The sequence below is a fragment of the Eublepharis macularius genome, chromosome 5 (assembly GCF_028583425.1).
Source record: "Eublepharis macularius isolate TG4126 chromosome 5, MPM_Emac_v1.0, whole genome shotgun sequence".
Taxonomy (NCBI): Eukaryota; Metazoa; Chordata; class Lepidosauria; order Squamata; family Eublepharidae; genus Eublepharis; species Eublepharis macularius.
This window is the reverse complement of record NC_072794.1, coordinates 162,594,765-162,614,665: the sequence shown is the minus strand read 5'-3', so window position 1 is coordinate 162,614,665 and position 19,901 is coordinate 162,594,765. Positions and strand designations below refer to the sequence as shown.

At 47.8% G+C, this 19,901-nt stretch overlaps 1 protein-coding gene across 1 annotated transcript in view; it reads right to left on the bottom strand.

The window, feature by feature from the left end:
* Positions 1 to 279: 279 nt before the first annotated feature.
* The window catches only part of SLCO4A1 (solute carrier organic anion transporter family member 4A1), a 42,874-nt gene continuing 23,252 nt past the window's right edge, over positions 280 to 19,901 (bottom strand). The window contains exons 5-11 of the mRNA XM_054981599.1: positions 15,183 to 15,337; positions 12,939 to 13,134; positions 10,658 to 10,823; positions 7,209 to 7,381; positions 5,324 to 5,388; positions 3,278 to 3,426; positions 280 to 417 (exon numbers count right to left, since the gene is read on the bottom strand). Of these exons, the coding sequence (XP_054837574.1) occupies positions 280 to 417; positions 3,278 to 3,426; positions 5,324 to 5,388; positions 7,209 to 7,381; positions 10,658 to 10,823; positions 12,939 to 13,134; positions 15,183 to 15,337 (1,042 nt within the window). The remainder of the gene's footprint in view (positions 418 to 3,277; positions 3,427 to 5,323; positions 5,389 to 7,208; positions 7,382 to 10,657; positions 10,824 to 12,938; positions 13,135 to 15,182; positions 15,338 to 19,901) is intronic.

Below are 19,901 nucleotides of genomic sequence, written 5' to 3'. Positions count from 1 at the left end.
TGCATCTCCATCCACCTTACTAGGGAGAAGCCCCCAAGTTCTGGTGACACCCTAATTCAGAGGTGGAAAGAGGAGCGCACGGGTTTTTGCAATGTGCTTTTGCTGTTCATAAAATACTAAATTAGACAAGAACTTCATTAAATTATTCTTCTCAGAAAGGGGAAGGGGGGGAAGAAAGCTTAAAATAACACCAATAATTAACAAGAAGAGGCAAATAACATTTTCCGACACAGTATCTTTGAGATTGTGTGAAAGTCTTTTGTCATAATAACCACAGTGCTATACGTCATCTTGAGACTGAAGAGGACATTTGTTCTCTCTGAGGTCACAGTTGTCATTTTCGGAGGCATCGGAGCTACCTGGTGGGGGTGGTTTGTAGAGCAAATAGGCAAGGAGGAAGAAGAATGATCCAATCAGCTGCAAGATAAGAAGATACGAGTTTGTGAGCCTTTGAGATATGTAGCCTTTGAGATACGTATGTATTGGGGTTGCTTCTCTTGTCCTACTCAGTTCTCTTCAAAGATCAATCATCCAACCCGTTATTTGTTGTTTGTTTTTGGGAAACACTAGAAGTTTCAAAGAGTGGAGTAATGCTATTGTATAATCTCCATAGCTCCACCCACCCTAGGGTTGCCAGCTCCAGGTTGAGAAATTCCTGGAGATTTGGGGGATATTTCATGGAGAAGGAGGGGTTTGGAGAGGGGAGGGACCTCAGTGGGGTATAATGCCATAGAGTCCACCTTCAAAGCAGCCATTTTTTTCCTGGAGAACTGATCTCTGTAGCCTGGAAATCAGATATAATTACAGGAGATCTCTGCCACCACCGAAGCCATCCAGGATACCCGTTGGTTCCCCTGGCCTAGTTATAAATGCCACTTGCAAATCAGGTTTGAATTGTTGTCTGGGCAACAGACCCTTTGGTCTCCCTGTTTGACAGTATATCTTCCAAGCATCTACATTCCTACCTATTCTCCATTTCTAGCTATCTGACTTCCCTGTAGATTGATGGTTGTTGTGGGTTTTCCGGGCTGTATTGCCATGGTCTTGGCATTGTAGTTCCTGACGTTTTGCCAGCAGCTGTGGCTGGCATCTTCAGAGGTGTAGCACCAAAAGACAGAGATCTCTCAGTGTCACAGTGTGGAAAGGATGTTGGCAGGTCATTTGTATCTACTCAGGAGGGGTCTACTGACCCCCTCACCTCTGCAGGAGTATACCGTATACCCTGCAGCTGTGGACAAGTTTACATCGGGACCACAAAGCGTAGCATCCAGACAAGAATAAAAGAACATGAAAGACACTGCAGACTTGGACAACCTGAAAAATCAGCAGTGGCTGAACATAGCCTAACTCAAACAGGGCACAGTATTTTATTCCAGGACACCAAAATACTGGACAACACTTCCAACTACTTTGTCAGACTGCACAGGGAAGCCATTGAAATTCACAAGCATAAGCAAAACTTCAACAGGAAAGAAGAAACCTTAAGAATGAACAGAGCATGGTTTCCAGTTCTGAAAAACACCGGGCTAACAAAACACTCTATACTCGACAATAGCCCTGCAGAGAAGATTAGCACATCAAGCACCAATCCATATGCAAAAGAACCTCCTCAGGATACAGTGAAGCCTCCCGCCATTAGCATTCCACACCCTGGGAAACTCTTACAGGATGACTCAGCTCAACCCCACCCCTCCTGAGTAGATACAAATGACCTGCCAACATCTTTTCCACACTGTGACACTGAGAGATCTCTGTTTTTTGGTGCTACACCTCTGAAGATGCCAGCCACAGCTGCTGGCGAAACGTCAGGAACTACAATGCCAAGACCACGGCAATACAGCCCGGAAAACCCACAACAACCATCGTTCTCCGGCCGTGAAAGCCTTCGACAATACATTCCCTGTAGATTCTTAGGCCTCCTGAAAATTCTGCCATAGCAGATCTTTCCAAGCCAATCCCATTCTGCCAGGACTTCCCTCACCAGCACTCCAGGCTGCCCAAGTTTATTGACACTGTGTCCATCCCCAAATTCAGCACCCTTAATTTAGAGGAAGAGGCTGGATAAAAAGCAATGGATACCAGTGTCAGAAACGGTCTGTGATCTTCTCAAAAGCATCTAACTCGCCTCTGTTCTAACTGCTTTGGTTAGATCAACATAGAGAAATTGTTGCATTTTTAATTCCAGAATATAGCATGTCTTTTACTGGGTCAGTTGGAAGTCCCACAATCTGTTTTTATTTATTATTTTATTTATTTTTATTTCATATTTATATCCCGCCCTCCCTGCAAGCAGGCTCAGGGCGGCTAACAACATTTCAAAACAATTTAAAACATCTTAAAACATTTAGAACAATTTAAAACATTTTGTATTGTGCGGCGGCTGCATCAGGAAGACTTATAATATTTTGCATGCATACTGTGGTGGACAGTTTTTCACAGGGGGGTGTTTAAATTTCCTTCCCCCCACCCCCAGCCGGCAGAGGCCCAACCTTAGCCATGTGCCTGGTGGAACAACTCTGTCTTACGGGCCCGGCGGAAAGACAATAAATCCCGCCAGGCCCCGGTCTCAGTAGACAGAGCGTTCCACCAGGTAGGAGCTAGGACCAAGAAAGCCCTGGATCCCATCAAGGCCAGGCAGACTGTCATGGCCAGGCAGACCAATTGGAAAGTCCTCTGGGAATATAAGGGGAGAGACGGTCCTGCAGATACGCAGGGCCTTATAGGTCAATACCAGAACCTTGAATCTGATCTGGTACTCCACTAGAGTGGAGTACCGGATCATTTTTAAAAATGTATGATGAAGAATTGATTTTGTCCACCATGTGGGGAAACTTCAAAATGTTGTGCTATACCATTCCGCGTAGGAGTCCTTGACTTTGCCTATTTCTGACTAAGACTATAAAACTATGACTGTACCACTTCAGGTTATAGGTGTGAGCTCTCATGACTAAATTCATTCAGAAAAGAAATGACCTGATCATAGGAAAACAGGGAGACAGCTAAGCAAGAACCCATCTAATTTTCTACAAAGGAGATACTTATTTTGCAGAACCTTTGGTCATAAAAGCCCTCCGCTACAGCTTGAAGTGATGCAGTCATTCAGGTATCAGGTTACCAAGTCTTAATTTTGGCTTTGGTGTACACTAGGGATGAAGACCAACATGCCCCATCCTTCCACATGGTCTGTACCTTAGGAAAGGAGGGTGGAACAGAGAGAGAGAGACAAAAAACCTCAGCAAGAGACAACTAAAGCAAATGAATGATAATTTGGGATTACCTTGTAAATAAGACCAGCAATCAAGGTATACCGGCTCATGGCAAAGTTCTGGTAGACATAACAAGACCCTTGTTCACCACACTGGTTCTGCCAGAGGAGACATGACTTGTCAATCATTGACCCGAAAGCAATTGGGCCTGGAATGCCACCTGTGCAAAGACAGATTTGAGACACATCAGTTGCCAAAAATTTATTTCATGCTAAATGCATCCCACCCAAAATCATTTTGGAGAATTTCTGGTTCCATGAGACACAGTAGGATATTTTCCATTGTATTAGTTGGCACTCTCAGAACATTGGCTATTGGGTCACCTTCAGTCATTAAATGGAAATTATTACTTTGGAAGAATCATATAGACAATGCCTACTTTGATACTTCTATAATATCTTTTAAAAATACCTGTTCCAAGGCCAATGTTTTATATTAATACAAGCACACTCCCTTAGATAACAGTATAATTTGTATTCTTAGAGAGCAAATGGAAGTTTCCACTATTTCATCTAACACAGTGATCTCTGTTCAGTATTTAAAGTTTCACATTCAAATACCATAACATTCAAAAGCTAAACCAATAATTCAGGGAATCTGGAGGGTGCTCAATTCCAAGTAATTATATTTGACTACTCCAGTTTCTAGAGGTTCTTTGGGGACTCAGCAAGCTATCTCTTGTGCGTAACTGAATATGGACATAATACATCAGCAAGGCCAGTCCAAAGGCTTTCAACAGCCTAGGTAGGGTTGCCAGGTCCCCTTAGATTCCTGGGGAGGGTGAGAGGGGCCCACCACTCACCTTTAGTAAACCTTTGCATATGCACAGTGATGCAATGACATCACTTCCTGGAGTGACATCATCATGTAGGCTGCGAGAATGCTCCCAAGCTTCATGCTGGGCTGATACTTAAAGAATCATCCCATTTGGGTCGGAAATCAGTCCAGTGTGAAGTGCAGCCTGTATGATAATGTCACTCCTGGAAGTGACATCATTGTGCTCTGCTGGAACCATATCCTGAGAGGCCTATTCCCCTGCCTTTCCTCCCTGCCAGCCAGGTGATTGGTGGTGGGGGGCAGAGGGTGGGAGTGGAGAACCCCCTGTCCCCATTGGGGGACTGGTAACCCTAACCCTAGGCCAGCTGGTCTGGGCAGGGGTGCCTTGAACCATCAGCCAGCCAGGGTGCATGCATCCCAGGCTGTTCACCAGCCAGTAAGCCTGAGTGAGCATAGGAAACCTAGAAAGTGGTGGTGGGGCCAAGGCATGGCAGGACTGCCTGCCTTTGGTGCCCCCACCCTCTGGCACCCCAAGAAACTGCCAATGGCAGCTTAGTGCATGGGCTGCCCTCTGCATCAGGTGATGACTACTGCAATGTGCTCTATATGGGGCTGTCCTTGAAGACTGCCTGGAAGCTTTAGTTGATATAGAATACCGCAGTCAGAATGCTGATGAGAGTGGTTCATAGGAACGATATCTCTCGAGTTTTGTTCCATCTTCACTGGCTCTCAATTGCTTCTGGGCCCAATTCAAAGTTCTGATATCAACTGTTGGAAGCCTTATAAAGCTTGTGATCAATGTATCTTAAGGACTAGCCATTCACTCTGGTCATCTTCATAGGCCTTGCTTCGGGTACCCCTGTCATATGTGGCCATATGGGTGACAATCCAAGAAAAGGCCTTCTCAGTCATGGCATCAAAACTTTGGAACTCCCTCCCCAAGGAGATTCATCTCTCCTCCTCTACTTCTGTCTTCCGCCAGTGTGTGAAGACTTTTATTGTTGTGTCTGGCATACCCCCAGTAACTGTTACTGGACCTCCTTCAGGTTCCTGGTGTCATGTGTTTTCCTGGCTGCCTTTATTGAATTGTTTTAATACTATTTTAAATGTTGACTTGAACTTAAAATGTTGTGTAAAATGTAAAACGTTGTTTTAAATGGTTAATATTTTAATGTTTGCTGCCGTGGGGACCCTCTTTTGGGTAGAAAGATGCTGAACAAACATTTTAAACAAAAATATAAATAAAAAGCAGATTGTTAGTAATCGATTCTGTGCTTTACCTAGCGTCCTCACTACAATCCACTGGATTCCCAGAGCAAATGATCGCTGCCTGTCTGAGACACATCTAGAAGACATAAAAGAAACATCGACAAATAGTGTCATGCAAAAACGATGTCAGAGCAGGGGTGCTGGCGCAGAAGAGTAGTTCAATTACTCCAACATTCTGTTTCACGCAGTGGCCAGATACTAGTACTACTAACAACAACAACAACAACATTCGATTTATGTATTGCCCTTCAGGGCAACTTAACACCCACTCAGTGTGGTTTACCAAGTATGTTATTATTATCCACACAAAAAAAACCCTGTGAGGTGGGTGGGGCTGAGAGAGCTCTGAGAGAACTGTGACTGATCCAAGGTCACCCAGCTAGCTTCAAGTGGAGGAGTGGGGAATCAAACCCGGTTCTCCAGATTAGAGTCTCGCTGCTCTTAGCCACTACATTAAATTGGCTCTTTTTAAAAGTAGATGGAACCTGGGACCTTCTGCATACAAAGCCAATACTCCTATCACTGAGCAATGGTCCCAGAATGAAGCCATGGCTGCTGTGGCACTCCAAGAGAATGAAAGAAAAAAATTGTGACTTCTCATTAGCTCAAAGCATGTTCAGAATCCTGGAAGCTGAATCTTTTGAGGAACCCCAACCACAAGGACACCTGCTGTGTAATTAATCATGCCTATGAGAGAAGATAGCTCCACTGGAGACTAAATAATATAACCCAATAATTTCTTTTAAACTTAAAAAGAAAATTAAAGTGCAAGTGCTGTAAGTGCATACACAATATTAATATGCACTTATAGCACTTGCACTTTAAATTTTTAAAAAAAGTTTAAAAGAAATTATTGGGTTGTATTGTTTAGTCTCTGGTGGAGTTATCTCCTGTCATTGGCACGGTTTTACTCGGAGACAGCCCTTTTGCAGCTTGTGTACTGCCTAATTAATGTCTGATTCGATCATGCATAGACTGGCGGTCAGAGCTGAATTGAACCCAGAATGTGAAGAACAGTGTGATTTCTGGCAACAAGCAAATTGATCTTTGATCTGCTTTGGGATTGGGAAAGATACGCTGAAATAAATTTTTGCTAGTCGTTTGAGTGCCACAGAGCTCCTGTTTATTTTTGCTACAACTCTGGTGTTAGCATGGAAGGCACTTCATTGAGCACTATTGAGTGAGAATCCATCCAGCCTTGCAGAAAAAATTGCACAGATACAAAGAGATATCCTCTCTCAATCCAAATGTAAATTACAGGCTATATGCATTTCACCTCGTACTCCATGCCTTTAAAAATCACTATGTTTGTATGGTTTTTTGCTCCTACATGTAAGCATCTGCATAGAATCCACTTTGCATCCAAAGAAGTGGATTCTAGTCCTTGAAAGCACATAGTGGAATAAAGTTTTGTTAGTCTTCACGTCAGCAAGGGACTCTTTTTAATTGTACTGCAACAAACAAACTCAGCCACACATTTGGAATAATTCCTTCCTGTTTCTCTTATAGATCAAGATGGGTAGTCGTGTTTGTCTGTAGCAGTAGAAAAGAGCAAGAGTTCAGTAGCACCTATAAGACTCGCAAAATTTGTGGTAGGATATGAGCTTTGGTGACTCACAGCTCACTTCTTCACTTCTTTGAGGATGGCATCTGAAGAAGAGAGTTATGAATCACCAAAGCTCATACCCTACCACAAATGTTATAGGTGCTACTGGAATCTTGCTCTTTTCTACTGTTTCTCTTATGGCTTTCCTGAATCAATTATCAAGTAATCAGGTCTTGTTTCTCAGTGGTGGGAGGATAAGTACTATTTTTCACTTTGCATCTAGCCACAACTTACTGCTTATTATTTTATTTTTATTTTATTATTATTATTATTATTTTATTTTTGCTTACCGTAAAGTAGCAGTCAGAGCAGGAATACTGCTGAGGAATGTGAAGATAATGACAACAAACACAAAAAGCAAGAGGAGAGTTCTTTTCTCGCAAGACGAGGTGCACTTTCCCGCTGCAGCAGAGCCAGGTGCTGTGGGAGGGCTCCCCAGAATGCAGCTGCATTCTTGGTAAACCTTGTTGAGAAAAACACAGCAGTCGTTCATAGAACACAGATATGTTTGCTTTAGGGAATTCAAAGAAGTGAGAATGGCAATGCCACATGGTAAGAGATGCCACCACTTTAAGGCCCAGCACTCACATGGCAAGAGAATGGGGTGGAAGAATTCTAGAGTGAATTCTCTTGTAGAAAGGTTCAAGTCTCATTCTCTTTTTGCTGTGCTAGTTTTCTATTTGCAGAATATTTTATGTTGGGAAGCATTAAAAATGATATCCCCCCCCACCTGAAACTATGGTGGTACAATCCACACTACCACTTCCTCCTCTCTTCATTTTGCTATGTGTGTCAACAAACTTTGCCCATCTCATGTAGCATTGCCAACTCTGAACTGTCACTCTGCTAAAGTGTATACATGGGAACGGAATTAAAAAGAATCCAGAAGATTCCCCTGACGAAGTTGCATGTGAAACATGTAGAGGGTGTACAATGACCAAAGGTTCCTTTCCTCTACACCAATTGTCTCTCCATCTTCATTTTGCCTTGGTGCAGCCCCCTTTCTTCTTCAACTTGGAACTGGGAAATTCCTGGAAATTCGGGGGTCGAGTCTGGGGAGGGCGGAGTTTGGGAAGAGGAGGGAACTCAGCAGGGATGTGATGCCATCAAGTTCACCCACTAAAGCTGCCATTTTCTCCAGGGGAACTGATCTCTGTAATCTAGAGATCATTTGAGATACTGGGAGATCTCCAGGCCCCCTGGAGGCTGGCAACTCTAATCTCAAGCGAGGACCGCTCCTTCCAGTTTGATCTAGGAAAACATAAAGAGCTAATTGCTTTTGGCAGTGTGCCTGGTACAGGTGAAAGCCTTAATTTTTAAGCCCTCTTGCTTCATTTTAAGGTTATAATGTTAAATATGAATGTCAATAATAGGGAATTTCTATGACCCCTATTCTAAAAGACCTATGTATGCGCATTTATTGGAGCTGACCTGTTGCACAGAAGGCAAAAGTTATTATTTGTAAGCAGATTCCTTTCTCATGCTGAGGTTAAGTAGGGTTAGAGAGCCCTATTGCAAGGACAATGTCTCTTTTGTTTTGACTTTGTACTCAAGAATTTACTTTGGATAAGGAGTCTTTCAGGAAGACACCCAAGATTCCTGTGTGGCACCAGACATTTAACATGTTTATATTACAGAGAGAGTTTACTGTCTTGTCAATCAGGCCTGTTTGGGTGCCATGTCTCCTGAAGAATTTGATTCTGAAGAATTGTTTGTATCTAGTTTTGTGTAACAATTTTATCTCTTTTCTGTAAACAATTAACTTTGGAAAGTACATAAAATTCACTGCTGTGGCTGATCTTTATGCATGTGTCAGAACGTAGCACTGCATCTGGGTTTTATGTCAATAAAACTCATTATTCTTTATGGATCACAATTTTTGGTGTCTTGATTACTCATGGATGAACATAATCTGAACGCAGTTCAAAATGCAATACTTTTCTATGGTGGTAGGCTAATCTTGACTAGACATGGGCACGGACAGCAATAAAAACGAAAAAAACCCACGAACAGCCCATTCATCTGTTTGCGAACAAGCCATTCGTGAGTCCCCATTCTAAATGAACAAGTGGTTGTCACAAGCCTCATTTGTTGTGTTCAGCAGCTGTTCATCAAGCCAGACAGTCTGGCACCTGCAATCAATTCCCTTGACAACCAGAGGCAGGGACTGAACTCTCTCTGAACTCCTTCTGGCTTTCCTTCTGGCTTTAACCCTTCAGCTTCCAGCAGACAGTCCAGTTTTTGCCACTCAGAAGAGAAATAGACAGCAAAGGGGAGGGGGGACGACCCATGGATCATACCTTTCCCAGGCTGCAATCTCTCTGAAACTTGGGGGGTCTTCAGAGGACACTGACTATGTCCCCTGCAAATTTGGTGGGTATTGGACATTGGGAAGGTCAGTTTTCTAACTCCTCAAAGTAGCTTCCAACAGGCAGTCCCATTTTTGCCACTGTGAAGAGAAAATGATAGCAAAAGGGGTGGCGCCGGCTCTCCCAGTGAGAGAGGGTTGGAGAGAATCTCTCTGTCCCGCTGGCACCGGGAAGGAGCAGCCCTGCGTCACTGGCTCTGCCCACTGTCAGAGGAATGAGGGGAGTCTCTCCTCATCCCTCCGACAGCGGGCAGAAGTGGCACCGTGGCAGCACCGGCTCTGCCCGCTGTCAGAGAGATGAGGAGATTTTCCTTGTCCCTCTGACAGTGGGCAGAAGGAGCCCCGCAGTGGTGCCAGCTCTGCTCACTGTCAGAGGGATGAGGGGAGTCTCTCTTCATCCCTCTGACAGTGGGCAGAAGCGACCCTGTGGTGGCGTCAGCTCTGCCCGCTGTCAGAGGGACAAGGAGATTCTCCTCATCTCTCTGACAGTGGGCAGAAGGAGCCCCGTGGCAGTGCTGGCTCTGCTGGCTGTCAGAGGGATGAGGGGAGTCTCTCCTCATCCTTCTGACACTGGGCAGAAGCGGCCCTACAGTGCCAGCTCCGCCTGCCATCAGAGGGACAGAGAGAATCTCTCCGTCCCTCTCGCACCCAGCAGCAGCAGCCCAGTGGTGCTGGGGTGAGGCAGGGGGGTGGGGGCTTGGGGTTGTGGGGTGTTTAAAGGGCCCTGCCCCTTGCACATGGCAGGAAAGGGCCCTTTAAACTATCAGCTGGCAGGCGGCAAGGGGGAATCCCCCACTGCCACCTGCCAGCTGATAGTTTAAAGGCATCTTTAAAGGGCCATGAACACGAACACCGAACATGTTCGTTAAGGGGACATGTTCACTTCTGTTCATTGTTTGTTGTTTATGGAAGGCAATGAACAACGAACAGAATGTTCATAATCCCCCCCCCCCATTCATGCCCATGTCTAATCCTGATCCTCTCCAGATACTACAATGTGGCATCTGCACTGTGTAACTCCAACATACCCCCAGTTTATGTACACCAGTGCTGACTAGTAACCACAGTTATTTTGCCTTCTCATCTACCACAGAGTAAGGCATTTGACACAACACACATATCACCCCTTGAGTTTTTGCCCCCTACAGCCTCTCACTCTATCAGCTTCCATAAATATTGTTAATAAAAACTAAATTAGGGAAGATTATATAAAGGAACCTTTACGCATAGGGAATTTCTTGAGATTTCCCCTCCCTTCCCAGTTTATTTGAACTCTATTCAATACATGGGGACTGGGCTTTAACTGTTTCTATGCAATAAAAAAGCCCACAGCCATAGATGCAAATTCCTCCATAGCTACTAAAAACATACCTTTTTCCCACTGTTTTGATTTGACGATACTCTCTTGCATCCTGCGTGGCAAGGGGAGTAATACATTATATTGTCACTGCCGCAGATGGGGCTGTATGTTTCTCGCAAACATTCACACTCAGTATTGCAGGGGGAAGACAGGTTGAGGCGGCCTTCTGGCAGGATGCTAAGTACAACATAACGTAACAGAGATGACCAGATATCAGATTGGTGTGCTGTTATACTGGGGGTCTTGAAAACTCTAAGCCCAACTTCACACCCACAGAATATTCAAGAGAATTTGGTACAATTGTGGTTAGGTCTCACCCATAAAGATGATGTTGTATGTTGCAGTGGCTAGAGCTGTTGGACTCTTGAGTAGACATGGGCACGAACCATTTGAGGTGCAGGGAGGCCATTTTTGGTCTCCTCCACTGCTGCACAGGCCCACAGTGTGGCAGAGGAGGCTGAAAATGGCCTCCTTCGCCACCCTGTGGGCCCACGGCAGCCATTTGAGGGGCAGGGAGGCCGTTTTCGGCCACTGCCGCCAGCCAGCTGATAGTTTAAAGGGCCCTGCCACTTGCAAGGGGCAGGAAAAGTTTAAATGGCCATTTCCCGCGGAAATGGCCATTTAAACTGCTCCTTTAATACGAACCAAACGAACCAGTAGACCAGTTCGTGGAAGTTCGTGGAAACGAGCTTCCACGGATCACTGGTTCGTGAACCACAAACTGGCTTGGTTCATACGTTTTTTGGTTCGTGTTTAGGTTTGTGCCCATCTCTACTCTTGAGTATAGAATTCAGCATTCAAATCCTCACCCTGTCATAAAACACAATGAAGGTTGGTCACCATCTCAGCTACTCTACCAAAAAAACCTACACACATACATGCCCTTGGATGGCTCAGAAGTTAAAGTAGGGTCAGTTCTGGTTAGTACTTGGGTGGGAGACCTCCAAGGAAGGTCCCCAGCAGGGGTCTCCATAAGTTGGCTGCAAGTCACAACTTGATGGCAACACACACACACACCAAGGAAGTAAAGTAGTCACCAAGTGAGTGTCTATGGGAAGGTATTCCATAACCCCAACGGAACTGAATTCCACTTGATATCTCTTCTCCCTTCTTCCACCAGCTATCATTGATGAGAACTTCAAGAGGGATAGCAAGAAGCAGGTAGGCACCACTCCATTACTGCTAGATCCACCTCTAACTGCGAGTTCTCACTTTACAGATGCCAACTACCATTAGCAAGGTCAGAGGCAGTAACCAGATATCTTTCTATTGTACCCAGCTGACGGCTACCTCCCCCAGGGACATTTCGCACTGAACTTCCATTGTCATTTTTATCAGACTCTGATTCAGCAACTTTGGAAGCCAATATCTGGCTGAAAAACTAGCTAAAATATAACAACTAAGTAATACATTCAGGCATCTCCATAGACAAGGCCCTCTCTCTGGGTCACCAGCCACCTATCCTCTCAAAGTAATAATAATATTTGATTTAACATTCGATGTAAATACCGCCCCTCTGGACAACTTAATGCCCACTCAGAGTGGTTTACAAAGTATGTTAAGAATAGAACATCAACACAAATCTTATAGCACAGGCAGAAGAATTTCTATGTTACATCAGCTCTCCAAAAGCAAACTCTAAAACTCATACACTAAACACACTTACTTGGAAGTAAGCCCAACTCTGAACATGCTTACTTGGAAGTCAGTCCCATTACCCGACAGGACTTTTTTGGAACTCGGTTGAATATCACAACCTCAGCATACTAAATGTGAAGCTACAAAATTTCATGCTGGTCACGGTCAACGGTCAACAAGAAAATGACTGTGATAATTGAAGGATGTGAGCCCTGTGGTGCAGAGTGGTAAGCTGCAGGACTGCAGACCAAGCTCTGCTCCCAACCTGAGTTCGATCCTGGCAGAAGCCGGGTTCGGGTAGCCAACTCAAGGTTGACTCAGTCTTCCGTCCTTCCGAAGTTGGTAAAATGAGTACCCATTTTCCTGAGGGTAAAGTGCAGATGACTGGGGAAGGCAATGGCAAACCACCCAATAGCAAAAAGTCTGCCGAGAAAATGTCATGTCGCGATGTCCCCCCATGGGTCAGTAATGACTTGGTGCTTGCACAGGGCACTATCTTTACCTTTTTAATTGAAGGATACATGCTGGCCTTTTTGATGTAGATAGCATTGCCCTGGATATTTTAAAGTAATGTCTAGTGTCAGCTGTGTTTGAGTTTCCCCTTTGCTTCTTATCCAGGCCTCACTCAGGAGACAGATTCATCAAAAGGATTACCTTCCATCATACATCTGTGTTACTCCAGCCATGGGCATGTTGGGGCAGTCAACAAAAAAGATGAAGATCGCCAGCAGACTTGACAGGGTGCAAAACAGACAGAACTTGATGATCCCTGAACAGCGAAGCTTAAATTTATTCACGATGAACCCGCCAAGAAATGTGCCTCCTCCTCCTGCAGGAACCACCAGGTAACCTTTCAAAGAAAAAGAAATAAACAAGCCTGAATATGGGATCAAGGTGTATCTTTCTCTTTATAACCTCCCATTTTTTTAAAAAAAATGCTGTGTTTAGAAGATCTTGAGAAGAGTGCTGGTAGAAAAACACAACATTGCGGGGCTTCGCTGAACGAAACACAGATCAATGAATGGATCTCCCAGGGTCTTTAGATCCACTTAAAATTGGTAGAGGGAGAGTTAACCCTTCCTCTTGCACCCCCAACACCACCACACACTCACATTGCTATAAGCCCAATAGGGAAAAGACAGACTAGAATGTCCCAAGGCCTATGTTCCTTTAACAGGAGATGCCGTGATTCTGAGCAAGGGACCTTCAGCATGCAAAGAAACCCCTTGCTCCATCAGAAAAGCTGAAACAAATCTGGAGAGTAAAATAACTTTAACACAATACTTGCCCAGATGTTTAAGAAATGGAAAGTAAGCACAAATGTCAGCCAGCTGCCCGAGCCTAGAGCTTCTGGCCATCTCCATGGTTGCTGCTGACCCCCTATCTGTGCACCTCCTTTGCCACCTGTCCATGTGTTCTTTTTAAAAAATAACTTTAATTGTAGTTGCATTGAACCTTGACAACAATCTTATAATAAAAGCATTATAACTATTCCATCAAACAAAAACCAATGTTATTGTCATACCTATCCAGTTTTGGCCTTTAAATACAATGTAGTTCACTCTTGACTTGCTTTTTGATTTGTGCTAATTTTTTTCTATGTTGCTAAATAAATTATAAAAATTTCACTGACGTAGCAGTAGATTAAAATAGTCGCTAGGCGGAACAGATTTTTTCACTGAGTCGGTCTCAGTCAAAAAGTCCAACATTGGAAACCATTGCTCCATGAATCGAGATTTGTAATTTGGTCATTCTCTTTGCAGTCTGATCAGTAAGCTTCTCCATGATAAAGTGGTCCCAAATTCAGGAGAAATTGATGGAGTGTGTTTTTCTTTCCAGAATGAGGCTATTGCTGACTTAGCAGCTGGTTATCGGGTTGCTATCCAAGTTTTTGCTCAGGATCAGGATTGAATCATCTTGCCAATAGTTAAGGCGAATGGTCTCCAGTTTCATAGGGACTGAATAATTGGTCATTAACTTAATATACTTCCATCACCTGAGCCCGGAATGTTTGTAATTATATGCATTACCACTAGCAGTGAATGAAAGTTCCTTTCTTGCTACATTGTTTCCAGAAGTTGGCTCTCCGGGTGGCCACTGCAGCAGCACTGCATGCTGCAGGCACCAGCCACTGATGTTGGGAAAAGGGCAGTGGGAGGGCTTGTGAGCCAGGGAAGGATAGACAGTCAGATAGGGGTGTTGGAAGAGGAGGATCCAGTGCTGTCCCTCTCTTCGGGTTTCAGAGGGGGACAAACCAAAGAGTTAGAAAGATAGAGAGGTCAGGGCACTCTGTTTACTTCTCTGACTGTCCTTTGATATGGAGATTGCTATTCTCAAGATTTCCTCCTCCTGACTTCCTCCCTCTTACTCCTCCTCTTCCTGGCTTTGTTCTAGGCATCATCTCTCTCCTTCTCCTCCCTCCATCTTGGCAGCCTTGCCCTGCCATCCATGTCCATCCTTAGACTAGATAGGTAGTTAGGATCTGTCTCTCCTCTTTCCTATCAGAGTACGGGGTTCCTTCAATAAAGAACTTTAATTGCTTTTCTAAATATAAACCAAGTGTATGCTTTTGTTATTTTTATTCCTGCACACACACCAGCCAGCAGAATGAGCTCATAAGTCACAACCACCTATAATCACGCATCCCACGCCACACGATGGACTCTGCTAACAGCCCTAACATGGAATCCTTTAATTAGGTTTCTGGGGCCTACATAACGATTTATTTATCAAGGGGAACATACAAGTGGGTGGGTGGAAAGGGAAGCATGAGGGGAGGATGGTGGTGTGCGGAAGGGAGCTGGGCACAGAGGGCACTGTAGCCCTGGGACCCCCCAAACCTGGATCTGGAATTGCTGAGAGCAACACAATAAACTGTTCCTCTGATGGTTCTCTTACCAAACAAGGTTGCTGCTTCTGAGGCACTTAAGCTAAACTGGGATTCCAGGAATTTGGGGCCAAAGGTAGACATCCCCGCAATGAGGGTGGCCTCTGTTGCTCCAGCTAAGCAGAGGAAGATGAAAGTTGGGTTCTTCAATAGCAGCAGTGCTGACCTGCAAGATCCAGAAAACACAGTGGATGGGGGGAAGCACAGAGAAAAAAATGAATTAAGAAATATGTTGCAATGGAGTTCTCTACAATAATGTGAAGTTAATTAACCATGCATTTATTGACTGTGATTTCTTTGACTATGCTTTACTGTTCTGTATCTCTCAAATCTCACCTGATGTGTTCATGGTCACCTGATTTCTTATTGTAAGCCTCCAGTCTTGCCCTCCTTATTTATTTACTGGCTTGATACCTGTGCTTTACTACGATATTTAACTACTTTAAACCCAGTTATAATACTTATGGGTATATAACATTGTTTGGTTTGTATTTTTTGGCAGGATCCTGCCAGCCACACAGGAAAGCCAGGCCCCACAGGGAGATTGGCAACCCTAAGGGGAAGACTGGGAGGTGCATTTTACCTCAGGACACATTCAATGACTCCCAATAGCAACTACATACTGTTTAGAATGTGTGGGGTGAGGACCAATCAACCCACATATGCAAATGACCTTGAAAGGCTGGCCCAATCAGGGAAGAGCAGCCAAGCTGGCAGTGGATGGGAGCAGCCTGCCAGCCACACAGGGAAGCTGTATCCCTTTGGGAAAACACATTTAACCCCTTTTATCACCTTAGGGGGAGAATTTCTTAAAATTCCTTCTTAGTGGGTGTTTACATCATGAAAGGAATGTTCTCCTCAAATTTCTTGTTTCTAGGTCCAGGGGTTTGGGCTGGGCGTTGATGAGTCAGTCAGGACACTTGTCTTTATATATAAATAGAGTACATTTTGGACCACTTTTCTTCCATCACAAAATTCAAGGCAGTGAACATGGGGTTGCTGTGAAGTCTCTCATCCAGGCACAGACTAGATCCTGGCCTGCTTAACTCTCTCAGAGTTGCTGTGTCACATGCTTGCAAATAATATCCTAGGCTGCCTTCTTAGAAACATAGAACAATACAGGAAACACACAGCTACCTCCCCTCCTCCCCTTCCCCAGTGACCTCTGCTCAACGCCCAGAGAAAGGCAAAAAATGTCCAGGATCCCTGGCCAATCTGGCCGGGAGGAAAATTCCTTCCTGATCCCAAAGGGGCAATTAGCATTACCCTGGGCATATAAGAAAGGGCCATGAGAGCCTAGCACTGGCTCATCCCATCATATCCTCCCTCTCCTGTTCTGTGTACAATCATAGTGAGTTATAGAATCATCATTGTCCGGGGTCTGGGTCCCAGCCCCCAGACTTGGTAGGAGGGAACAGCGGGTCAGCCGGGCTGATGGGCAAACAGAGGGGGCAGCCAGCAGGCAGCAGGTCAACTGGTCAGCCAGCTGACAGCAGGTCAACCGGTCTGACTGGCAGGCAGAGGGGGCAGCTGGGGGACAGCAGGTCAACCCCTCCCACAGGCAAATGGAGCCAGAACCTGCCGGTGCCAGGGGCAAGGGGCAAAAGCCCAGGGCCTCAGGAGGCAGGGGGAGACAGAGAGAGGCCAGCGAGTCCCACTCCCCTAGGGAGGGAAAGGGGGCTAGGCAAGGCGGAAGGGGGCAAGGGCAGAGGGATTGGGAGCCCAGCAGTCACCCACCCAAAGACCTTACCTGAGGAGGAGAAGCAGCAGCAGCCCCAACAACCCAAAGCCATGCCCCAGCTAGAAAATAGTAGCCTGGCCCAGGAGTTGCCAAAAGCCAAGCCACTCCAGGTGGGGCTATTGGAGGCACTCTGCAGGAAGCCCTGGGCAACCAGCCAAGGAGCCGCAGCTGGACCCACCTTCAGCCATCAGCTCTGCCAGGGAGGCTGGGCTGCTAGCCAGGGGACTGCAGCTGGACATGCCTTCAGCAATCAGCCAAGGCAGGGAGGCTGGGCAGCCAGAGAACAAGGCACAGCTGGTGCTGGTCAGTGGGGCCAGATCAGCTACCCCAGCTGCAACTGCTTGGTGCAGCCCAAGGCCAGGCTGGAAGAGGGGTGGGGCAGTAGAAGGAAGCCCTATAAAAGCTGGCTGGGAAGAGCCCTGTGGTGGTGGGTGTGAGTGAGGAGTGATGATGTGGAGTGAGAGCAGTAAGATGCAAGGGTGGAGGTTTGGAGGAGAGTTCTGGAAGGAGGAGATGAAGGAGGACGCAGAGGGTAAGCAGGCCAGGTTGAGCAGGCCAGCGAGTGGACTGAGAGGGAGTCTGGGTGAGGTATACCGCCCCTCCTTCCACAGAGCAGGGTCCTGCAGAATCCCTGGCCCCCCTGTGACGTCAGGAGCAGACCGCCCAGTGCCACGCCCAGCGGCAGCGGCGGCAAGCCCTGACAAGTTGGTGGCCCGTACGGGGAGAGACGTTCCAACGCAGGCACCAGTCAAGGGGCGGCCTCCCAAGGCCGCCGCCCCAGCGGAGCTTGGACTGTGGCTGGAGGAACGCCAGGATAGGATGTGGGGAAAGCTGGAGGCAGCCTACCCAGCCGCTCCAGTAGAACTAGCACAGACAGCGGAGCTGCAGAGGCAAGCCGGCGTGCTCACTGAGGCCTTGCCAAGGGTTTGCGCCCTCGTTTGGGAAAATAACCCACCGCCTGGCAAGCAGGCGCAGAGTCTATGCGCCACCGTGAAGATAGGCCGGCTGATCCTACAAGCCCTGTTGGAGTCTGGGAGTGCAGTCTCAGCAATTCGGCCCCAGCTCCTCCCAGCTGCCACCCCAGTGTACCGCTGGATCCCGGTGACGGATGTGATGGGCCGCACCCAGCCGTACCCTACGGCCCTAATCACGATAGAGTACCTAGGGGTCCGCCACCAAATGGAAGTTGCCCAGTTAGCTCACCTACCCGTACCAATACTGCTGGGAAGAGATGCCCCAGGGTTCTTCAGGCTCCTCCAGCAGGCAGCGAAGAAATTGGGAAGAGACACCCCAGGGACCGCCGGGTCTCGGCGGAAGGCGGCAGGAGAAGTGACAGACCCACAAGTTGCCACCGCTCTGCAAGTGGAGGAGGCCAACGACCCGGGAGAGGGTCCCTCCACCAGGCCAGGGGCAGAACCGCGGACTGGAGGCCCAGCTGGAACCCTGGCAGACCGCCCATTCCGTAATGCCCAAGGGGCAGATGAGTCCTTGCAGCGCTTGCGAGAGACAGCCGCTCGTGAGGAGGAGCAAGTGCGGGATGAACGGAGGTCCCAACGGTTCCCTCGCATCGAGAAGCAAGGAGGGGTCTGGGTTCGCATAGCTCGTGCCCCAAATGGCCAGGGGGAGGTCCGCCAACTACTTGTGCCAGCAGCCTATCGGGCGGAAGTCCTCCGCACGGCCCATGAGCATGCTTGGGCCGGGCACCTCGGGCACCACAAGACCCTGAGGAAGGTTCTTGAGCAATTCTTCTGGCCCTCCGTGAATGCAGACGTGAAGGCCCACTGCCGCTCATGTCCCACCTGCCAGCAGGTGGCAGCCCGCCGCCCGCCGAAGGCCCCCCTCTCCCCGCTGCCCGTCATGGAGACGCCCTTCCAACGCATCGCAATGGACTTCATCGGACCGCTGCCACGCACACCCCGGGGCCATCGCTTTGCCCTGGTGATTGTGGACTATGCCACGCGGTTCCCCGAGGTCATCCCGCTGAAGACCATGCAGACCCCGGGGATGGTACGGGCCCTGTCCAAGTTTTTCGCGATGGTGGGGCTGCCAGATGAAATTTTGACGGATCGGGGGGGCCCGTTCCGTGCCACAGCCATGCGTCAGCTCTGCCGGAATTTGGGGATCCGGCAGGTGTTCACCTCGGCGTACCACCCTCAAACAGACGGGTTGGCAGAGCGGCTGAACCAGACCGTCAAGGAGGCCCTGAAGAAGATGACGCGGGACAAGCCTCACCAGTGGGACTTGTACATCGACCCGCTCATGTTCGCCCTCCGGGAGACCACGCAGGCCTCCACTGGCTTCAGCCCATTCGAGCTGCTATATGGGCGCAAGCCAAGGGGGATGCTCTCCCGGCTGACGGAACGCTGGGGGCCCCGGGCCAGCAGCCCCGCGCCCCCCATACAGGAGTACGTGAGCCGGCTCCGAGACCGGGTGCAACAGTCCCAAGCGGAGGCAAATCGCAGACTGACTCGCACCCAGTCAAAGCAAAAGGCCGCCTATGACTGGGGTGCGCGGATGAGGACTTTCCAGGCCGGAGAGAAGGTCCTCGTGCACCACTCGGTGTTCCCAAGAGAGGAAGGGGACCCATGGAGGGGTCCCTACCAGATTCGAAGGGTGCTGGGCCCCACCACCTACGAAGTCCAGTGTGGGGTCGGCCGGCGTCGGCGGAAGACCCTGCATGTGAACCTCCTAAAGCAGTGGCACGAGCGCCCAAAAGAGGAGTGCGGCGTGGCTGAGGACCCGCTAGAGCTCCCTGACAGTGTGCTGCCTTGGACCACTGATGCCCCGGAGTTTGAGGAGCCCAAGGTGGACCCTCAGCTCGACCCAGCTCAGAGGGCCCAGCTACAAGACCTCTGGGCTCGGATTCCCGGGGTCTTCTCCCGCAGGCCGGGCAGCACGAGCCTGATCCAACATGCCATTCCAACGGACCCGGGGCAGACAGCCCAGGCTACCTGGCGCCCCATCCCCAGGAAGCGGTGGGAGGCAGTGG